Below are 21,865 nucleotides of genomic sequence, written 5' to 3'. Positions count from 1 at the left end.
AAGGGGGTCCTAAAACCGGCTAATTACATTTTTAAGGAGACCACAAGGGCGAAAGTACTAAACCCTAGGATTGGCAGAAAATATAGGCCAGCTCCTGTGGACACTACCTACATAAGAGGCCAGTTGCCTTTGGACTCGTTGGTGGTGTCCAATGCTCGGAAGAGAGCCAATTCACAGACAACGGGTGATGCTCCTCCCCCTGACAAGGAGTCTAAGGTCTTGGAAACTTCAGGAAAAAGGGTTGCTGCACAGGCAGCTAACATCTGGAGAATTGCCAACACTCGGGCACTTCTGGCTCGATACGACAGGGCGCATTATGATACCCTAGAGACACTGCTACAGCACCTCCCGGATCAGTTTAAGGAAGGAGCAGAGTCGCTGATTACAGAAGGGAAGCTCATAAGCAACGCTTCCATTAAGTGCGCTCTTGACGTAGCGGACACTGCAGCTAGGGCTATTAACACCAGCGTCATGTTAAGAAGGCATGCTTGGTTGAGAATCTCAGGATTCAAACCAGAGATAGAGACAACGATACTCAATCAACCTGTCAACCCTGACCACCTTTTTGGCCCCAAAGTTGACACCACCCTAGAAAAGATCAAAAAAGATAGAGACTGCAAAGTCTATGGGGGCTCTGCAATCACAGCAGTTTAGGAGTGGATCAGAGGATCATCTAGAGGCCAGAACTCCCAACAGTCGCATTACACTAAACAAGGTACACAGACCACCTATAATAAGAATAACAGAGGTGGATACCGTGGAAACAACGTCAAGGGCAGAGGCCGAGGAAACGGCTCCAGGTCCTCCGCCACCAACAAACAGTGACGCCTTGTCACTGCCCCTGACCACGTAACACCTGTCGGGGGGAGACTCCAGGAGTTCCTGCCGGTCTGGAAGTCCATCACTACAGACAGGTGGGTGAGAGACATTGTCCAGTACGGTTATTGTTGGAGCTCACATCCACTCCACCAAACATACCACCAAGACACCGTCCTATGTCCGCAGAGCACTTGCACTTATTCCACCAGGAAGTTCTCAGTGTGCTCCAAAAAGGAGCCATAGAACTCGTGCCAGCAGAAGAACAGGGATCAGGAGTGTACTCACTGTGTATTTTCTGATCCCCAAAAAGGACGGGTCTCTCAGACCCATACTGGATTGAAGTCCTCTAAACTGTTACATTCTGTCAGAGCATTTTCACATGTTCACTTTGCAACAGGTGCTGCCGTTGCTCAGTCAGGGAGACTTTCTCGCAACACTAGATCTCAAAGATGCGTATTTCCATATACCCATACACCCATCACACAGAAAATATCTCAGGTTCACTGTTCTCAACCAACATTACCAGTTCAAAGTCCTCCCTTTCGGAGTAACAACGGCACCCAGAGTGTTCACCAAGTGCCTAGCAACAGTGGCGGCGCACTTATCCTTATCTGGACGACTGGCTTATCCAGGGAAGGTCGGCCCAGCAGTGTGCCAACCACGTAACCCACACCATTCACCTTCTTCACAGCCTTGGCTTCTCCCTGAATTATCCAAAGTCCCACCTTCAACCCACCCACGTACAGCAGTACCTAGGCGCGACCATAGACACTCTGGCAGCCAAGGCACAGCCCAATTCAGTAAGGATCAACAACATGCAGTTGCTCATAACAAAGTTCAAACCTCAACACTCACTACCGGCATGAGTGTTTATGCAGTTGATAGGCATGATGGCCTCCTGCATCTTCATAGTCCCGCACGCGAGGTTACATATGCGCCTGCTTCAGGAGTGCTTGGCACATCAGTGGAATCAGGGTCACGGACACTTGAAGGACCTAGTGTTTGTGAGCGGTCGGGCATACAACTCTCTGCATTGGTGGAATCCACAAAACCTTTGCAAGGGCCGACCGTTCCGAGAGCCTGTCCCACAAATCATACTGACGGCGGACGCGTCTCTCCAGGGATGGGGAGCTCATATACTCAATTACACAGTGCAGGGACTATGGACGACATAGCAAAGGAGGATGCACATCAACCTTCTGGAACTCATGGCAATCTTCCTTGCAATGAAGGCATTCAAAGTACACTTGTGCAACAAAGTCGTGTTGATCCGGACGGACAACATGACCGCCATGTACTACATACAAAAGCAGGGAGGGACACACTCCCCACAGTTGTCTCATCTGGCTCAGAGCCTATGGAAGTGGGCCATTCAGAGGAGCATCTTCCTCATGACGGAACACCTCCCGGGCAAGGACAACCAGATGGCGCATCTGCTCAGCAGACACAGCCACCAAATACACGAGTGGGAGATACATCCATCAGTACTCCAACAGTACTTCCAACGGTGGGGTCATCCAGAGATAGACCTATTCGCCACAAGGGAAAACGCAAAATGCCAAAACTTTGCCGCCAGGTTCCCACATCCACAGTCACAGGGCAATGCAATATGGATGAACTGGTCAGGCAGATTTGCGTACGCTTTTCCCCCAGCACCATTAATACCGCTGGTGGCACGCAAACTGAGGCAACACTCAATGACGCTCATCCTGGTTTCTCCAACGTGGGCATGCCAACCATGGTACACCACGTTTCTGGAACTCTCCGTGGTACCACATCAACGACTACGGCTAACACCCACTCTTTTAACGCAGAGCCATGGCGAGATTCAGCACCCAGATCCGCAACAGCTGAACCTGGCGATCTGGCTCCTGAGATCTTAGAATTTGGCTACCTAAACTTGCCTCCAGAATGTATGAATATCATCAAGGAGGCACGGAGACCCACTACCAGAGCCTGCTACGCGGCTAAGTGGAAAAGATTTGTCGTTTATTGTAAAAAATAATTACATCAATCCACTGGATGCATCAACGCAAAACATTATCTGTTATCTATTACACTTATACCGATGCAATCTAGCATACAATTCCATCCGTATACATTTAACCGCACTGGCAGCTTACCTTCATAACAGGCAGCACCTCTCACTGTTCAAAGTGGCTGCCATCAGAGCTTTCTTGGAGGGACTCAAACGTGTGATTCCTCCACGACACCCTCCTTCACCAGTCTGGAACCTAAATGTGGTCCTCACCAGACTGATGGGACCACCTTTTGAACCTCTACACTCTTGTGAGATTCAATTTCTAACATGGAAAGTAGCTTTCCTAGTTGCCATTACTTCCCTAAGAAGAGTTAGTGAACTTCAGGCACTAACCATTCAAGAGCCATTTATACAGGTTCATGCTAACAGGGTCGTACTACGCACCAACCCTACTTTCATGCCCATGGTAATTTCGCAGTTCCATATGAACCAATCCATAGAACTACCAGTGTTTTATCCTAATCCTGAGAATGCTCCACACACTTGATATCAAAAGAGCTCTCCTGTACTATATTGACAGAACACAAAATTTCAGGAAGACAAAACAACTGTTTGTTGCCTTTTCTCCACAATACAAGGGCAACCCCATTTCCAAAGCAGGAATAGCTAGGTGGATCGTTAAGTGTATACAGATTTGCTATGAAAAAGCTAAGCGCACACTAACAATTCCTCCAAGAGCCCACTCCACACAGAAGTTAGGGGCCTCCATGGCTTTCCTGGGAAATATTCCTTTAGAGGAGATATGTAGAGCAGCCACATGGTCCACTATACATACATTTACTAAACACTACTGTGTAGATGTACACTCAAAACAGCAGGCAGCTGTAGGACAGGCTGTTCTCTAAACTCTTTTTCAGACTGCTGCAGCTGGCACGGGTAGCCGCCGCTAATAGGAGATACTGCTATGTATTCTATGCACAGATATGAATTCAGCAGCCCACATGCCAAGAACCGAATATGCTACTTACCAGTATGCATCTGTTCTTGGCATGTAGGGCTGCTGACATTCATATCGCCCACCCTCCTCCCCGGCGCCTGTAGCAGCTGTAGCATTCAGTAATTACTAGTTAGCATGGTCATCATTCACTGTATTGCACTCCATCTATGCCACAATGGCGAAAAACAATCTTAGGATGGAGGGGATGCCCATGCGCACTGTAGTCCGGGGGAGGAGCCACCTATCTCGTGATACTTCGAAGACTCTTCCAGGACAACAATGTGCAATCATCCGGACCCAACACTAGGCGGCGATCTATGCACAGATATGAATGTCAGCAGCCCTACATGCCAAGAAAAGATGCATACTGGTAAGTAGCATATTCGGTACCCTATGCCAATGGTGTGGGCACAGGAGCAGGAGCCCTGTGCCCCTACAGTACCCAGGTCCATTCCTGGGCACTGGAAGTGCAGTACTGCCATTTAAGAGTATATGGTGCTGGGAGCTCGTCAAACACGAACTCCACAGCACCATAATGGCAACACTGAAGACTGAGAAGTTTGGTATCAAACTTCTCAGCACATTAAACCCACACTGATGCCATTGTGGGATTTAATGTACCAAACACCCCAGAGGGCATCTTAGAGATGCCCCCTAAAACCTAACCTACAATCCACGTCTGATCTGACGCTGCATAGGCTGCCACACAGCAGACATGTTGCTGGATCCCTGGGTAGGAGAGCCCCAGCTCTCCTGGGTCTGCAACAATGCACATCCTGGGCGAGGTGCTAAATCTCCTCCTCCGGGATGGGCAGGGGGAAGCTTCAAAGGCATGTAGCCTCTGTGAGCTTCCCCAGGCTACTGCAACCCCCCACTCTGGCGGGAAGCTTGGCCGGAAACCCCAAATAAGGACAGGGGATGTGCCAGCCTGCCAACCCCTCCCCTCAGGTGGGGGGGGCAAGGTGAAGCACATCTCCGGGCTCTCGCCATCTTGAAGATGGGAAGCCCTGCCAAATCAGGACTAGGCTACTACCCCCCTCCCACAGGAGAGAGGCAGGATAGGCGGTGTACCCACCCCAGGGACCCATTGGTCCCTGCCCTTCATTTACCTGTAATGCCCCTAAATCTAGTATTTAGGGGCACCCTGAACCTTCCTTCCCCAGATTCCAGATTCCAAAATCCGTTGAAGAAGTAGAAGAAAGAAGACCTGCCCTGCAGCTGCTAAGAAGAGGAAGACACCAACTGCTTTGGCCCCAGCCCTACCTGCCTGTCGACCCTCGAACCTGCTCCTACCCGGCATCTCTTGTGGCCAGCAACCTCACAAACCCCGGAGGACCTGGCTACCTTTTGACTCTAAGCCTCCTGGGACTCCCATGAGTAGAGGCTCTACTCAAAATCTACTTCTAGTCCCTGGCAGCAGCCCGGAACCGCGAACCCAGCATACTCTGCACTCGCCAAGCCTGGCCTGTGCCGGAGTGAACAAAGACCACGAGGACGACCCCACGGCGACTGTGACCCCGAGTCCGGCACCCAAGGACCTCCCTCGACACTCCTGAAAAAGCCTGCAGCCTCAGAACCAGGTGCCCCCCAACCGCGATCAACAGAGGGTAAGATTTCCCGACACCAAAAGGCGGCCCCCTGTGCCCAATCCCGGGGTACCTACCTATCCTCCAACTATCCAACTTACCTCTCAAAGTGGTGGTGGCACCTGAAGAATCTTCGCCCCCGAGCTTGTAGTCTTTTTCTAAACCGGAGATTTCCCATTGAAATCAATTGAGCGCCCGAAGGCTCAAAAGCACCCTGCACCCCGCCGCCTGAGTGGCCCTGGCAGTGCAACCTCTACACCCATCTACTTGCCCTGAGTAAGTGAGCAGGAGCCCAGCTCCCACAGCCGCGTGGCTTGCTAGTCAGCAGCCACCAACCAAGTCCCTCCTACCTTTCATAGTATAACATTGGGCCTAACTCTCTCTGCACCCGGACGCCCTTGTGCCGCTGAGGGTGAACCAACTGTACCTACCTGACCCTGGGAGACCCCTGAGTCTATGCCCAGAACCTTAACTCTGCCAGTCGAGTACTTACCTTTAAACCGATAACTCAATTTTCTCCATAGGGTAACATTGACTGGCTTTTACTGAATTTTCTTCTAAGTGTGAACTTTTCCAAACTTAAAATATTCACCAAAAATCAGCCGAGTAACGAAAACGAAAATACTCACCTGCTCTTAGGTACTCTCCCAGTGCTGGATCTTGGTGCCCAGCACTGACTCTGAAAAATACTTACAAGTAACCCTTTTTTCTCCCTTAGGAAACCATTGACTGTTTTTCTGTGAAATTTCTTCTTGGTGTCAATTTCTGCAAATGTTAAATATTCTTTAAGAATCGTATAATATCTAAAAATGTAAGTTCGAGGCATATGAGCTGCAGATTATACACTGTGCATAGATCGCCATCTGGTGTTGGGTCCGGATGTTTGCAGTTTGTTTTTTCTCTTGGAAAGTCTTTGGGAGTAAGAGGTCGGTGACTCCTCCTCTGGTTAGTATTGCGCATGGGCTTCGGCTCCATCCTCAGATTGTTTTTTTCCGCCATCGGGCTCGGATGTGAAACTTCGCGCTCCGGTTTCGAACTTCCCAGTTCACCTATCGACGCATAAATCCTCGCTCATCGAGCTTCTTCAAAGACATAAATCATCTTATTCATCTTCTCTTCGGCACTTCTTCGATTCCGGTCGTCGACTGCGGCCTTCGGGCCTATTCCGGCTCCGGTCTCGGCTGATGGAAAGAACTCCCTTCAAGAAGTGCCCTCGATGTGGGTCCAAGTTTCCCCACACCGATCTCCATGAGGTGTGTAACCTCTGCCTCTCCCCAGAACACGAGGCCTGAGACTGTCCCGCCTGCAAGTCTTTTCGCTCAAAAAAGACGATTCGAGATCGACGAGCTAGACGCAACATGGCGCACTCCTCGACCTCCGCTCCAGTCGACATCTTCGGGGACGACGTCGAAGCTCCGGGACAGCAGGACATCGAACAGGAGGACGACTACCTCGTCAGCGCTTCCGAGGCCGACGACTCAGATGTGGAGGACATCACCCCGGCGCAGCGGGTCGTGAGTACAATTCCCCCTCCCCCGCCGATCCCGAAAAAGGCTTCGGTCACACCTTCGCCTTCGGGCCTAGGCAAGACCAAGGACACTGCTTCTGACACCCCACCTCCGGGCCCGGTGAAGAAGCCTTCTAAGCCTTCCGGAAGCTCGGGCTCGAGCCAGCCGGCCGCCGGTGCCGACAAACACTCTTCGGCACCGAAGAAAAAATCGGCCTCCACCACCACACCGACCTCGACACCGAAGTCTTCGGTGCCGAAACCTGCTCCGGTGCCGACCAAACATCATAAGACCCTCTGCACCGACACTCCCGTGCCGAGACCCCCTTCGGCACCGACCAAAAAAACGGAGGTTCCCAGGAAGCACGGCTTCGACAAACCTAAGAAGCCGTCGGCCCCGAAACAGTCGGCGCCGACCAATCAACCGGGGTCACAGGAGCTTTTCACGCCGGATCCTTTGTAGAAAACCCTCACCAAGGATCCAAAGACCGGACACTTGACATTGTCTTCCAAAAAGAGACACTTGGACAAGCCGGCTCCACCTCCACCTCCGAAGAGAAAGGACATTGCCACCTCTCCTTTTAGGGTGCCTTCCCCTCCTCCTTTTACCTCCTCCACCCTCTCCACCTCCACCCCCTCCACCTCATCGTTCCCCCACCTTGTCCCCTGTCCTGGACGATTTGGGGGACCCTTACTTTGATCCAGCAGATGTGCCACAAGATCCCACCCCTACTGGATCCCCAGACCCATGGGATGATTATAACAATCCGGACATCCCAGATGTCCCACAGGATGACCTTTATCCATCTAGGCCATCTCCTCCTGAAGATTCCTTTGGTTTTCACCACTTGCTACAAAGGGCGGCACACTACCACGGAGTGGAGTTACATACCGACCCAGTGGAGGAGGACTTCCTCCTTGACACCTTTGATGATACACATAGGTCCACTGCCATTTTACCCATGTTAAAGGGCGTAATTAAACATGCCCCTGAGGTTTTTAAAGACCCAGTCAGGGCCAGGGTCCTAAACCCTCGGATAGAAAAGAAGTACAAAGCCGCCCCTACAGACCCTTCTTACATTAATGGCCCTGCACCATTAGATTCCCTAGTGGTATCCACAGCCAGGAAGCGCTCAAATTCTCAGGCGTCAGGCGAAGCGCCCCCACCTGATAGAGTCCAAGCTCCTAGATGCGTCAGGGAAGCGCACTGCGTCACAAGCGGCCAATATATGGCGTATTGCCAATACGCAAGCACTGTTGGCACGATACGACAGGGCGCATTATGATGAGCTAGTGACCATCATGCACCATCTCCCTGAAAAGTACAAGACTAGGGCTAATGAACTTATTCAAGAGGGTAAAACAATAACTAATACCTCGATACGATGTGCACTAGATGCGGCAGATACAGCCTCCAGGGCTATAAACACCAGTGTCCTCCTCCGTCGCCATTCCTGGCTCAGGGTTTAAACCAGAGGTTCAAGCCTCTATACTAAATCACCCATTCGACCAAGATCATCTATTTGGTCCTAAAGTAGATGAAGCCCTGGAAAAAATGAAAAAGGATACAGACACTGCGAAATCTATGGGAGCCCTACAAACACAGACTCCCAGGCGCTTCTTTCGCCGTTCTTCCTTTCGGGGCACGGGCAGAGGCTACTCATCGGACCGTGCATCCACGTCCTATAAATCCCCCCCTCAGTCTACCTTTACAAAAGGTTATCAAAGAGGCGGATACAGAGGCAATAATAATAAGGGCAGAGGCAAAACAAATACCGCCCGCTCTCCCACACCTCCTGCCCAATGACTTTCCCCCGCTCCCTCCAGACCATTCCACTCCGGTCGGAGGCAGGCTACAACATTTCCTTCACGTCTGGGAGACAATCACCTCGGGTGACACAAATTATTCAGTCAGGGTATTGCCTAGAATTGACATCTACACCCCCCAACATTCCACCCAGGCACCGCCCTATGTCACAAGAACATACTGCGCTACTGACACAAGAGGTGGTCTCCCTCCTCCAAAAAGGAGCAATAGAGCAGGTCCCCATAAATCAACGAAATTTAGGGGTCTACTCTCTGTACTTTCTGATTCCAAAGACAGACGAGACCCTAAGACCTATCTTGGATCTCAGACCTCTAAACACTTACATTCATTCGGACCATTTTTACATGGTAACCCTCCAACAGGCTCTTCCACTTCTCTCCCAGAACGACTTTCTCACCACTCTGGACTTGAAAGACGCGTACTTTCACATTCCAGTACAGCAATCTCACAGAAAGTACCTCAGGTTTGTGGTAGACTGACACGACTACCAGTTCAAGGTGCTCCCGTTCGGGGTAACAACAGCACCAAGGGTGTTCACCAAGTGCCTGGCAGTAGTGGCTGCACATCTCAGAAGACAGCACATTCACGTCTTCCCCTATCTGGACGATTGGCTCATAAAAGCCACGTCTGGTGTTGGTAGACGGTCGCACCCATCGCTCTCTGTAGTGGTGGAACACCACAAACCTTTCCAGAGGTTGACCGTTCCTGGACCCGGTCCCACAAATAGTCCTAACGGCAGATGCATCGCTCTCCGGCTGGGGAGCTCATCTGTTACATCTCACTGCACAGGGCACATGGACGCCGCAACAGAAGTTACTCTACATGAACCATCTGGAGTTACTGGCGATCTTCCTTGCCCTAAAATCCTTCCAGGCGCAGATTTCAGGCAAGGCAGTCCTCATTCGCACAGACAACATGACTGCCATGTACTACATTCAAAAACAGGGGGGCACCCACTCTCCACAGCTCTCTGTTAGCACAGAGCATATGGAGATGGGCAATTCCACAAAAGATTTTTCTCCTAGCCCAACACGTCCCAGGCGTACAAAACACCGTGGCAGACCTGCTAAGCAGACAGACACAGCAGATGCACGAGTGGGAACTTCATCCACAGGTTCTTCACCTGTTCTTTCAGAAGTGGGGGCATCCACACATAGACCTATTCGCCACCCACGAAAACAAAAAATGCCCAAGCTTCGCCGCCAGATATCCACACCCATTGTCCAAAGGCAATGCGATATGGATGAACTGGTCAAACAAATTTGCATACGCCTTTCCACCTCTCCCACTAATTCCATTAGTGGTCGGGAAGCTACAGCAGCATTCCCTAACCCTAATCCTGGTAGCTCTAACATGGGCCAGACAGCCGTGGTACACCACGCTGCTGGAACTCTCAGTGGTACCACACCAAAAGCTACGTCTCTCACCCCGCCTCCTAACCCAGAACCATGGAGAGATCAGGCACCCGGACCCAGCTCAGCTCAACCTTGCGATCTGGCTCCTGAGGTCCTAGAATTTGGATACCTTAACCTTCCCCCTGATTGCATGAACATTATCAGGGAAGCTAGACGCCCTACTACTAGGGCGTGCTATGCAGCAAAGTGAAAAAGATTTGTTATTTACTGCCACAATAACACGATCAATCCTTTAAATGTATCCATATAACACATTATATGTTATTTACTCCATTTACAAAGGTGTAACCTAGCATATACTTCCATTCGGTTACACCTCGCTGCCATTGCTGCCTATTTACAGAACAGACAGCACCTCTCACTTTTCAAAGTACCTGTCATCAAAGCCTTTATGGAAGGTCTCAAAAGAGTAATTCCACCCAGAGTGCCACCCTCACCTGTTTGGAACTTGAATGTAGTTCTTACACGGTTAATGGGACCCCCTTTCGAACCATTGCATAAGTGCGAGCTGCAATTCCTCACATGGAAGACAGCTTTTCTAGTGGCCATCACTTCCCTCAGACGGGTTAGTGAAATACAGGCACTCACTATACAGGAACCTTTTCTTCAGATGCATCACAACAAGGTTGTACTCCGCACCAATCCCAAATTTCTACCCAAAGTCATTTCTCCTTTCCATCTAAACCAGTCGGTAGAATTACCAGTCTTTTTCTCGCAACCCCAAACAGTTGCGGAAAGAGCCTTACACACACTGGATGTTAAAAGGGCTTTACTTTACTACATACAGAGAACACAACCTTTCAGGAAAACCAAACAGCTATTTGTTTCCTTCTCCCCACCACACAAAGGCAACCCTATTTCCAAATCAGGGATAGCTAGGTGGATTGTAAAATGCATACAGATTTGCTACCACAAAGCAAAACGGACGCTATCGGTTCCCCCTAAAGCCCACTCTACAAGAAAGATAGGCGCTTCTATGGCTTTTCTAGGGAACATCCCATTAGATGATATCTGAAAGGCAGCTACATGGTCAAACCGCACACTTTCACTAAACACTATTGTGTAGATGTGCAAACTAAGCAACAAGCTAGTGTGGGCCAGGCTGTACTAAAAACACTATTTCAGGCCACTGCAACAGATACCGGTGGTCGCCGCTAGGGTTGGGAACTGCTATATAGTCAATGCAAAAGTGTGTAATCTGCAGCTCATATGCCTCGAACGGAATATGCTACTTACCAGTATGCATCTGTTCTTGGCATGTAGAGCTGCAGATCTACACACGCCTCCACGGCTACCTGTATCTGTTCCAGTCTATCTTATTTAGATACAACACACATGGGTTTCTTCACTATTATTACTACTCTCCATCTTTCCCTGGTGGCGAAAAACAATCTGAGGATGGAGCCGAAGCCCATGCGCAATACGGATCAAAGGAGGAGTCACCGACCTCGTGACTTCTAAAGACTTTCCAAGAGGAAAAATAAACTGCAAACATCCGGGCCCAACACCAGATGGCGATCTATGCAAAAGTGTGTAGATCTGCAGCTCTACATGCCAAGAACAGATGCATACTGGTAAGTAGCATATTCCTTTAATACCCATCGTTTGTTCTAAAATAAAACAAGCATATTTTTTTATATATAAACCATTGGCCTAGCGTTCAGTTATTGAGTGTGAGAGTCCATTTGCTGACTGAGTGTGTACAACAAATGCTTTACACTGTCCGCTGATACTGCCTTACTGTGCGATCAAGCATGACCCCTGTGCCCCTACAGTACCCAAGTCCATTCCTGGGCACTGTAAGTGCAGTGCTACCATTAAGAGTATATGGTGCTGGGAGGTAGTCAGCACGAACTCCATAGCACCATGATGGCTACACTGAAGACTGAGAAATTTGGTATCAAACTTCTCAGCACATTAAACTGATGCCAGTGTGGGATTTAATGCAAGATGCATGACAGAGGGCAACTTAGAGTTGCCCCTGAACCTAACCTACAATCCACGTCATGTCTGAGGGGCTGCCTAGGCTGCCACACAGACATGTTGCTGGACCCCTGGGTAGGAGAGCCCCTGCTCTCCTGGGCCTGCAACAATGCACATCCTGGGCGAGGTGCTAGGTCTCCACCCCCAGGATGGACAGGGGAAGCTTCAAACGCATGCCGCCTTTGTGAGCTTCCCCAGGCCACTGCAGGACAGGGGATGTGCCAGCCTGCCAACCCCACCCCTCAGGTGGGGGAGGCGAGGTGAAGCACATCTCCGGGCTCTCGCCATCTTGAAGATGGGGAGCCCTACCCTATTTGGACTAGGCTACTGCCCCCCTCCCACAGGAGAGAGGCAGGATAGGGGGTGTACCCACCCCAGGACAGGGACCCATTGGTCCCTGCCCTTAACCTACCTGTAACACCCCTAAATCTAGTATTTAGGGGCACCCTGAACCTTCCTTCCCGAGATTCCAGATTCAAAAACTACAAAGAAGAGCAAGAAGAAAGAAGACCTGCCCTGCAGCTGCTAAACAGAGGAAGACACCAACTGCTTTGGCCCCAGCCCTACCGGCCTGTCGACCCTCGAACCTGCTCCTGCTCCAACCCGGCATCTCTTGTGGCCAGCAACCTCACCAACCCCGGAGGACCTGGCTACCTTTTGGCTCTAAGCCCCTGGGACTCCCATGAGTAGAGGCTCTACTCAAAACCTACCTCTTATCCCTGGCAGCAGCCCGGAATCGCGAACCCAGCACACTCTGCACCAGCCAAGCCTGGCCAGTGCCGGAGTGAACAAAGACCACGAGGACGACCCCACGGCGACTGTGACCCCGAGTCCGGCACCCAAGGACCTCCCTCGACACTCCTGAAGAAGCCTGCAGCCTCAGAACAAGGTGCCCCCCCCCCCCTACCGCTATCAACAGAGGGTAAGATTTCCCGACACCAAAAGGCACCCCTGCACGCGGCGCCCCGCGGCCCCCTGTGCCCAATCCCGGGGTACCTACCTATCCTCCAACTACCCAACTTACCTCTCGAAGTGGTGGTGGCACCTGAAAAGTCCTCGTCCCCGAGCTTGCAGTCTTTTTCTAAACCGGAGATTTCCAATTGAAATCAATTGAGCGCCCCAAGGCTCAAAAGCACCTTGCACCCAGCCGCCCGAGTGGCCCTGGCAGTGAAAACTCTACACCTACCTACTTCCCCACTTGCCCTGAGTAAGTGACCAGGAGCCCAGCTCCCACAGCCGCGTGGCTTGCCAGTCAGCAGCCACCAACCAAGGCCCCCCTATCCCTCATAGGATATCGTTGGGCCTAACTCTCTCTGCACCCGGCCGCCCTAGAGTCGCTGAGGGTGAACCAACTGTACCTACCTGACCCTGGGGGACCCCTGAGTCTATGCCCAGAACCTCAACTCTGCCAGTCGAGTACTTACCCTTAAACCGATAACTCTATTTTGCTCATAGGGTAACATTGACTGGCTTTTTCCTGAAATTTCTTTTAAGTGTGGACTTTTCAAATCTTAAAATATTCACCAAAAATCAGCCGAGTAACGAAAACTAAATCACTCACCTGCTCTTAGGTGAGCTCCCAGTGCTGGATCTTGGTGCCCAGCACTGACTCTGAAAAATACTTACAACTGTACTTACCCGTAACCCAATTTTCTTCCATAGGCAATCATTGACTGTTTTTCTGTGAAATTTCTTCTAAGTGTCGATTTCTGCAATCTTTAAATATTCTTCAAAAATCGTATAATTTCTGAAAACGTAATTACTTACCTGTTTTGGCTAAAGGTCCCAGTACTGAGTCTAGGCACCCAGTACTGGATTATAAAAGTAACGAGAACATACTGTACCTGCAACTTGAATTTTCTTCCATAGGGAATCATTGTCTGTTTTCTAAGTGTCAACTTTTAAAATAGCTAAATATTGTTTAAAAATCATAACAGTAATTAAGTCGACTTTCATCACTTGATTCTGAGTACTGACCTAGGACTGAATCTAGGATCCAGTCCTGGAATTCCAAAAGTAATCTTAAAAGTAATCTTTTGCAAATAACTTGAATTTTATATTGAGCTCAATGCATTGTTGTGTTTAAAATAGAGTTGCCTATTGCAACCACTTGTAACTGTTTACAAAAGTCAATTGCATATTGCAAAAGTATTTATATGAGACATCTAATTCTGAGAAAGTCTATTTTAAATCCAAGTGTTGGTTCTAAAATAAAACAAGCATATATTTTTTATATATAAAGCATTGGCCTAGAGTTCAGGTTTTGAGTGTGTGAGACGATTTGCTGACTGAATGTGTACAACAAATGCTTTACACTGTCCTCTGATACTGCCTTACTGCTCGACCAAGCTCCCACTTTAGAGAGTAAGGTTATACCTAACTTTAGCCTCTGTCAAACCCTGTACCTATTACGGAACAGTATATACAGAGCCACTTTCTCACAAATGCTGCCCAGTATTCTGGATCAAGGCAAACTAGCCTTCAAGAAGCCAGCCTCCAGCAAAGGGGTAACCCCCAGAGTGGAGAAAAGGATAAACCCTCCTCAAAGGACCCTAAATATATTCAGGGAAGTACAATACATGACTCAATTATTGTCACCACAGCCAGGAGGATAGCAAATGAAGTCTCCAACACCGGGCCTCTGCCAGAAAGGAAAGTAGGATGGATATGGTGCGGAGAAGGATAGAAAAGGAGGCAGCAACACAGTGGGGTATTGCTAACTCAATTGCCCTACTGAATAGATATGGCCACCAACAATGGGAGAACATAGAGGCGTTGTTGAACAAACTACCTGAGGAGGACAAAATCTATTGTCCAGGAGGTGAAAAACGTGGCAATCACCTGTCTAAAGTCCGCTTTAGATGCAGAAGACACTTCTAGTAGGCACATCTGCACAGGAACCATCCTGAGAAGAAATGCCTGGCTCAGAATCTTAGGCTTTAAACAGGAAGTTCAAACCTCCATCAACAGGTCATTCAATGGAGAAGCTCTGTTTGGCAAAGAGGTAGATGAATCTCTTCAACAAATTCAGGACAACAAAACAGCAAGGGCAATGGGGGCCCTGCAGTAAAGAGGTTAATTTAAAAGAGGGCGATTCAATAATAGGAAGCCAACAGGTAGGGGCTCCTTTGGTCAAGGAAAACAGATGGCACAACAAACTCAGGTCAACAAATAGGTCAGCAGTCAAGCTCACAAGGTTGGCAACAACAACAGAAGCAGCCCTTTCGAGGAAAAGGCAATGGCTGAGGAAGAGGCCAATCCTCTAGAGGAAGAGGAAATGGCTCTAACTGACTCAATCACTAAAAAAGGACCCACACAAAACACCAGTGGGGGAAGGATATCTTTTTTTCCACAGACAATGGGGAAAGATCACAACAGACAATTGGATTTTAAATTTGGAAAAATACGGGTAATGCATAGAGCTAACAAAAGAATCACCTGCAAACCCACCAAGAGGAAGAAAATTAATGAGATCAGAACAAACATTGCTAAACGCAGACATCAAGGAACTATACCTAAAACAGGCAATGGAAAAAGTACCGAAACAAGAATGGTTCACAGGAAACTACTCCCCATATTTCCCAATACCCAAACAGGATCAAACTCTAAGACCAATCATGGGCTTAAGATTCATCAACAAGTTCATATTAACACAACGCTTCAAAATGTGTACCCTCCATGAAATAATCCCACAAATTCAAAAGGAGGATTCCTTGGCAACAATAGACCTCAAAGACGCCTGCTTACAGATCCCCATGAACAAAAATCACAGGAAATACCCAAGATTCCTGCACAACGGAACTACCAATTCAAAGTACTTTTGTTCGGAATAAAATCGGCTCCATGGGTGTTCAAAAAATGTCTAGCTGCAGTGGCGGCATACCTAAGAAGAGAAAAGATCCACGTCTACCACTATCTAGACTGGCTCATAAGGGGGCATTCAAAACGCTACAGACACTGGGTTTCTCAATAAACCACAAAAAATGTTCAACAACAGAAAAAAGAGAACCTTCCTGGGAGCAAGATTAAATGCAGCGAAAGCAAAGTCATACCCCACAAATCCCAGGATACAAGCAATCCATCAAGAAACAACCCTCTGACAGTGAGGAAGGTCATGAAACTAATGGGCATGGTGGCTTCATACATCCCACTTATACCTCACGCTCACCTACACATGCGCCCATTTCAAGACTGGCTTACCAACAGCTGCTCTAAAGCCACAGGAAGTTGGGAGGATCTAGTGGTTGTTACACAAAGGGTGCAAGCAGTGAAACAATGGTGGGCATCCAACAAAATAGCACAGGAGAGACCTTTCAGGGACCCAACTCCATCTGTGACAGTCACCACGGAGGCATCCCTCAACGGTTGGGGAGCACATTGCAACCAGCTGAAAGTTCATGGTCAATGGAACGAACGGCATTCCAAAAAGCACATCAACTCTTTGGAAATAAAAACCGTCTTTCTAGCACTCAAGGCATTCCAGAAACACATTCAGGGGACAACCCCATTAATTCAAACAGACAATACAACAACCATGTTCTATCTGAACAAACGGGGTGGGACAAGGTCCTTTCCACTGAGCAAACCTGCACAGGAAATCTGGCAATGGGCAATAATACAAAAAAATCAGTCTACAGACAGTACATCTACCAGGAGTAGACAACATCACAGCGAACCAACTCAGCAGTCAGAAAAACTGCTCCCACGAATGGGAGTTAAAACAGAAAACTGTACAGTATCTGTTCAACATCTGGGGAACACTAGTGATAGACCTGTTTGCAACAATGCAGAACAAGAAATGCCAATCCTTTGCCTCGAGGTTTCCACACCACCAATCAAAGAGAAATGCATTTTATCTCAATTGGTCGCAGACATTTGCTTACGCCTTTCCACCAATACCCCTGAAGCAAAGAGTGTTAATAAAAGCAAAAATCCCAGGAACAAATATGATTCTCACTGCCCCTCAATGGCCAAGGCAAACATGGTACTCAACCTTCCAAGAACTATCCAGGGGAGAAATGATCAAAGCAGACAAGGACCTGTTAACAATGCAACAGGGCCAGATCTTTCACCCAGAGCCAGCGACGCTACACCTAGCAGCTTGGCGCCTGAATACATAGAATTTGGGCACCTCAATCTACCTCTGCAAACCATGTAATTTCTAAAAGAAGCAAGGAAAGAGTCAACAAGAAACTGCTATACAGCAAATTGGAAGCGATATACCACATGGTGCACCGCTAACCAGAAAAACAGTTCAATCAACACACAAGAAACAGTTATTACGTACCTTACTTACCTCTTGGACAGCAACATCAACTACTCTAGCATTAAAGTGCACCTTGCTGCCATAGTGGCATACACAAAACCAAAATCATGCAAGAGCTTCTTTTCAAGACCTGTAATCAAAAGATTTTTAGAATGAGCAAAAAATTTCCCCACCAAGAGCAGCTCCAGTACCCACATGGAGCTTAAATACAGTATTTTATGAACTAATGGCAAAGCCCTTCAAGCCCATGCATACAGCGGCCCTAAAACACATTACCCTGAAGACAGCCTTTCCCATTGCAGTAACATCACTAAGAAGAGTAAGTTAACCAGCAAGCTTTAACAATAAAAGAATAACCGTACTTACAAATCCACAAGGATAAAGTAATCTTAAAAACGAACCCACAGTTTGTGACAAAAGTGGCATCTAAGTATCACTTAAACCAAAACATTCTCCTGCCGGTTTTCTTTAAAAACCCAACGACTAAGGGAGAGAGAAGCATCCATAACCTGGATGTAAGGAGGGCTTTATTCTATTTACAAAAAACAGAACAAATCAGAAAGACCAAGCATTTGTTTGTCGCCTTCGCGCATACCAGCACAGGATCACCTGTCACAAATGCAACTATTGCCAGATGGATAGTACAAGCCATCCAATTGTGTTCTGCCAAGGCCAAAAAAGAACTAACCGTTCATCCAACAGCTCACTCTACTAGAAAGAAAGGAGCAACACTAGTCTTGATGGCCAATGTACCCATTGACTCCATTTACGCAGAAGCTACATGGGCATCACCACACACCTTTACAAAGCATTACTGTGTGCATATACAAATGAATAAGGAAGCTCAAATTGGACAAAGGGTGCTTAAACACCTGTTTGTAAGTTCTTCTGTTCACCACAGCCTCCGAGAACCGGGAGAAACCGCTACATAATCTGATGCACAGCATGTGAATCCAGAAAAGGATTCACGCTGCAAAACAAAATGGTTACTTACCAGTAGGAGTAGTTTTGCAGCTTGAAGAATTTTCTGGATTCACATGCGACAAACAAGTGGGGGACGCAAAGAACTACATCAGTTATTCAATAACCATCTCAAGGATTACAACAGAGAATAAGAACAGAAAAAATAATCCAAAGATGGCCACCACGCACGTCGACCTCCAGGATACCGTCTGACGTCACTCAGGGGACGTACCTGGCACCAAATGGTGGTAGACTGCGACCAAACCAAGAAAAAAAAGACCCAATCACTAGATGACGAAATGATGCACAGCATATGAATCCAGAAAAACCTTCAAGCTGCAAAACTACTCCTACTGGTAAGTAACCATTTCGTTGTGTATTGTACGATCTTTATAGATAATCATATGTCACAGTAATTCCCCATTGAGTTTATCCTAAGATGCAGAACAAAGAATACAACTAACTATTTCTTGGAGAATGAGAGCCTATGGATGAGGTCACCAGAAAGGCATCTTTATCCTTTGTCATTGTGCTGTCTCACAGGCCAGTATGGTAACTCCCTTTCACCCTTCAAACCTTTTTGAAGTACCCGACAAGCACTATTTAAAATAGTCATCTTTTTTGACAGTGCTGAAAGTCGTTCTCATGTTCCTCATTCTTTAGTATTAATATGTGAACTTCTGTAGCTTGAAGAAGGGTCAGTAGATTGAATTGTCAAGCATGTGACTTATGATTGAGATCCTGGTATAATGGTCGAGATGCTTGTGTAAAAGCATGGATTGCTCTCACATGGCTTTTAGCAATGCAGTCATAATAAGGGGAATCTGGTGTTTTATGTTTTTTAATTGAAGTGTTTTATTTTCTCATCTATTATGTTTCAGAAGGGAAAAGCAGGCAAGCAGTTGCAGGTAATCCCAAGGCGAAATGTATTAAAAACAATGCATGAGAAAGAAGCAACTGAGAAAAAGCGGAAAGAGGAGCAGGTTGAAACAGAAACGTGAGTGTCCCTTTTAGAGGAACAGGAACCCAATAATGTATTGTGTACACACCAGTCAATGAACCTGCGACTAGTAACTTTAGTCTCGTTGAAGGTTCCTACTAACTGTATTCATTCCTTTGATAGTTGTAGATTTTAGGGTTTCCCCTGTATTCAGAAAAACTGTATTTTGGTAGACCGAAGCACTTGTTTTTGTTTTCTTATGCCATTCAAAGGTACAGGTGTATTTTTAGTTTTTTTAAACAAACTACCTATTTAACCTCTGGCCTTGAGCAACATGGAGGAGGACTAAGGCTCAGAATTAGAATTTACATGTAGATTTTCACATAAAGCTTTTTGCCTGTTAGTAGTGGACGTGTCTGAGATCAGGGCCCTTGACACAACAGCATGAAAAAGCTGTCTTGTTGGGTTTTCCTCAGTTTTACATTTCATCAATTGGGGATCAGATAATCATTGTTGTGTCCTAGATGACAGTTTTGTTCCATGTGTAAATCGTTGCTATCTCGTGCACATTTGTCTCCTGGGAAAAGCTGGTGTTAGCTGTGCACAACCTTGAAAACTACAAAAACTTTACATTAAGAATTAATCCTATTTTATCATTTGAAAAATGTTGTGAATTGTATACTGCGCCGAGGACGAAGATGTGGAAGGCGTGGAGAACCTACCCTCCAGCCCCGCTTCCGAACACGATTCCGGATCGGAAGACATCGAAGAACAACTCTTTCACAGGGAAGAAGCCGACACCGAGGTAGGAGACTACGATGAGGCCTTAGGGGCTGAAGAAAGTAGCTCCGGTGACGAGCAAGGCCTACCCGTACAGACGGAGGATATCCCAGTACGTCAGTCTATGGCTCCGGTCGAGGGATCGCCTTCGGGCCTTACCCAAGACCTATCCCGCAGTTCTTCGGCCCCGCCCTCTGGCCCAGCCTCGGACATTCAGCGACAGCCATTAGTACCCAAAACGACTGGTTTCCCTTCCTCGAAACCGAAACCAAAAGTCGTATCGGTTCAACAGAAACTGAAACTGACACTGGTCGGATCGAAGCCCACTACACCTTCGACGCCAGCCAAACCCGTCGGCACCAAACGGGACTTCGGTGCCGAACTCACAGCAGCCGACGTCGGCGCCGACACACGGAAAAAGGCCATCGGTACCGCCAAACCACCTCGGCCCCTGGCACCGAAACAATCGGCTCCGGCCACGAAGGTCAAAATGGCCGCTGCGTCGCACACCACTTCGAAAGCAGCACCAAAGGCCCAATCATCGACGCCGTCGACAGCTACTACCTCTCCTCGACTCGATGACCCTGTGGCCCCAAAGAAGTCCACGCTTGCCTCTACAGAACCGCTCGGCGCCAAAGAACCGTCGGCGTTACAGGTGCGACAAGTTGCAGCGTCCTTGCAACGCATCAAAGAAAAGGCAGCCCTCCAGGACACATCGGGCTCCGAGCCGAAAAAAGCTCAAAAAGCTTCTCCAGCAACACCCAACATCACTTTTGGACTGCCGCCATCCACGGCGCCCAAACTGTTTGAAATCAGGACACGTGTCACCCAAACTAGGATCACACCTGCCGAACGCTCTCCTACGGAGACGTCACCGTCCCACATCATCGATGCCGACACCGGCAGACTTATGCTCCACAAGCGGAGAATATCTTCCGAGCAGGCTTTGGACTCCTACCGGATCCCGCTAAAGAAAAAGCTGCCAGCGGATTCGGAACCAGTTCTTTACGAACGTCTCCATACCTCTTACCTAGATCCACACCCCTTCTCTCCGACACCCTCCGAAACCGACGCTTTGGAGGACTACATGGGTGACGACGTCCCCTACCCCAGAGAGCTAGACCCTGAAGGCCAACAGGACCCTGACCAGGCTTGGGATGACCCTGTAGACCCGGGTGCACCTATGGATACACAGGACACGCAGCTATATGGCGCGAAAACGTCTCCCACAGAGGACACTGCCGCATTCAACGCCCTCATTGAACGTGCTGCGGCCAATCATGGTGTGCAACTCCACTCTGACACAATCGAGGACGATTTTCTAATGGATACTTTCGCATCCTCAGAAAGGAATATCAAAACTCTACCCATGTTAAAAGGTGTCCTCAAACCAGCAAAGGACATTTTCAAAGAACCCACTAGGGCAAGAGTAATAAACCCCAGGATCGACAAAAAATATAGGTCGGCGCCTGGGGACCCTACGTACATTAGAGGCCAGTTACCTCTAGATTCCATCGTAGTCGCAAATGCTCGCAAACGGGCGCACTCGCAGACAACTGGGGATGCTCCTCCCCCGGACAAGGAGTCCAAGGTGCTAGAGACCTCCGGCAAACGGGTTGCAGCCCAGGCAGCTAACATATGGCGTATTGCCAATACCCAGGCGCTCCTAGCTCGCTACGATCGCACACACTATGACACATTAGAAACCCTACTCCAACATCTCCCTGACCAATACAAAGAGGGAGCAGAGATCCTCATCAGGGAGGGACAACTCCTCACGAACGCATCCATTAAGTGTGC

The 21,865-nt window shown here is 48.4% G+C and overlaps 1 protein-coding gene across 5 annotated transcripts in view; it reads left to right on the top strand.

Annotated features, from left to right (window-relative positions):
* The window catches only part of PSIP1 (PC4 and SRSF1 interacting protein 1), a 543,316-nt gene that overhangs the window by 374,786 nt on the left and 146,665 nt on the right, over positions 1-21,865 (top strand). For all 5 annotated transcript variants that reach the window (XM_085633866.1, XM_085633873.1, XM_085633883.1 and 2 more), the window contains one exon: positions 19,227-19,342. In XM_085633866.1, coding sequence (XP_085489992.1) covers positions 19,227-19,342 — 116 coding nt within the window. The remainder of the gene's footprint in view (positions 1-19,226; positions 19,343-21,865) is intronic.

This window comes from Triturus cristatus, chromosome 2_1, assembly GCF_964204655.1.
Source record: "Triturus cristatus chromosome 2_1, aTriCri1.1, whole genome shotgun sequence".
NCBI lineage: Eukaryota > Metazoa > Chordata > Amphibia > Caudata > Salamandridae > Triturus > Triturus cristatus.
The sequence above is the reverse complement of the archived record's forward strand: the minus strand, read 5'-3'. Positions and strand labels throughout refer to the sequence as shown.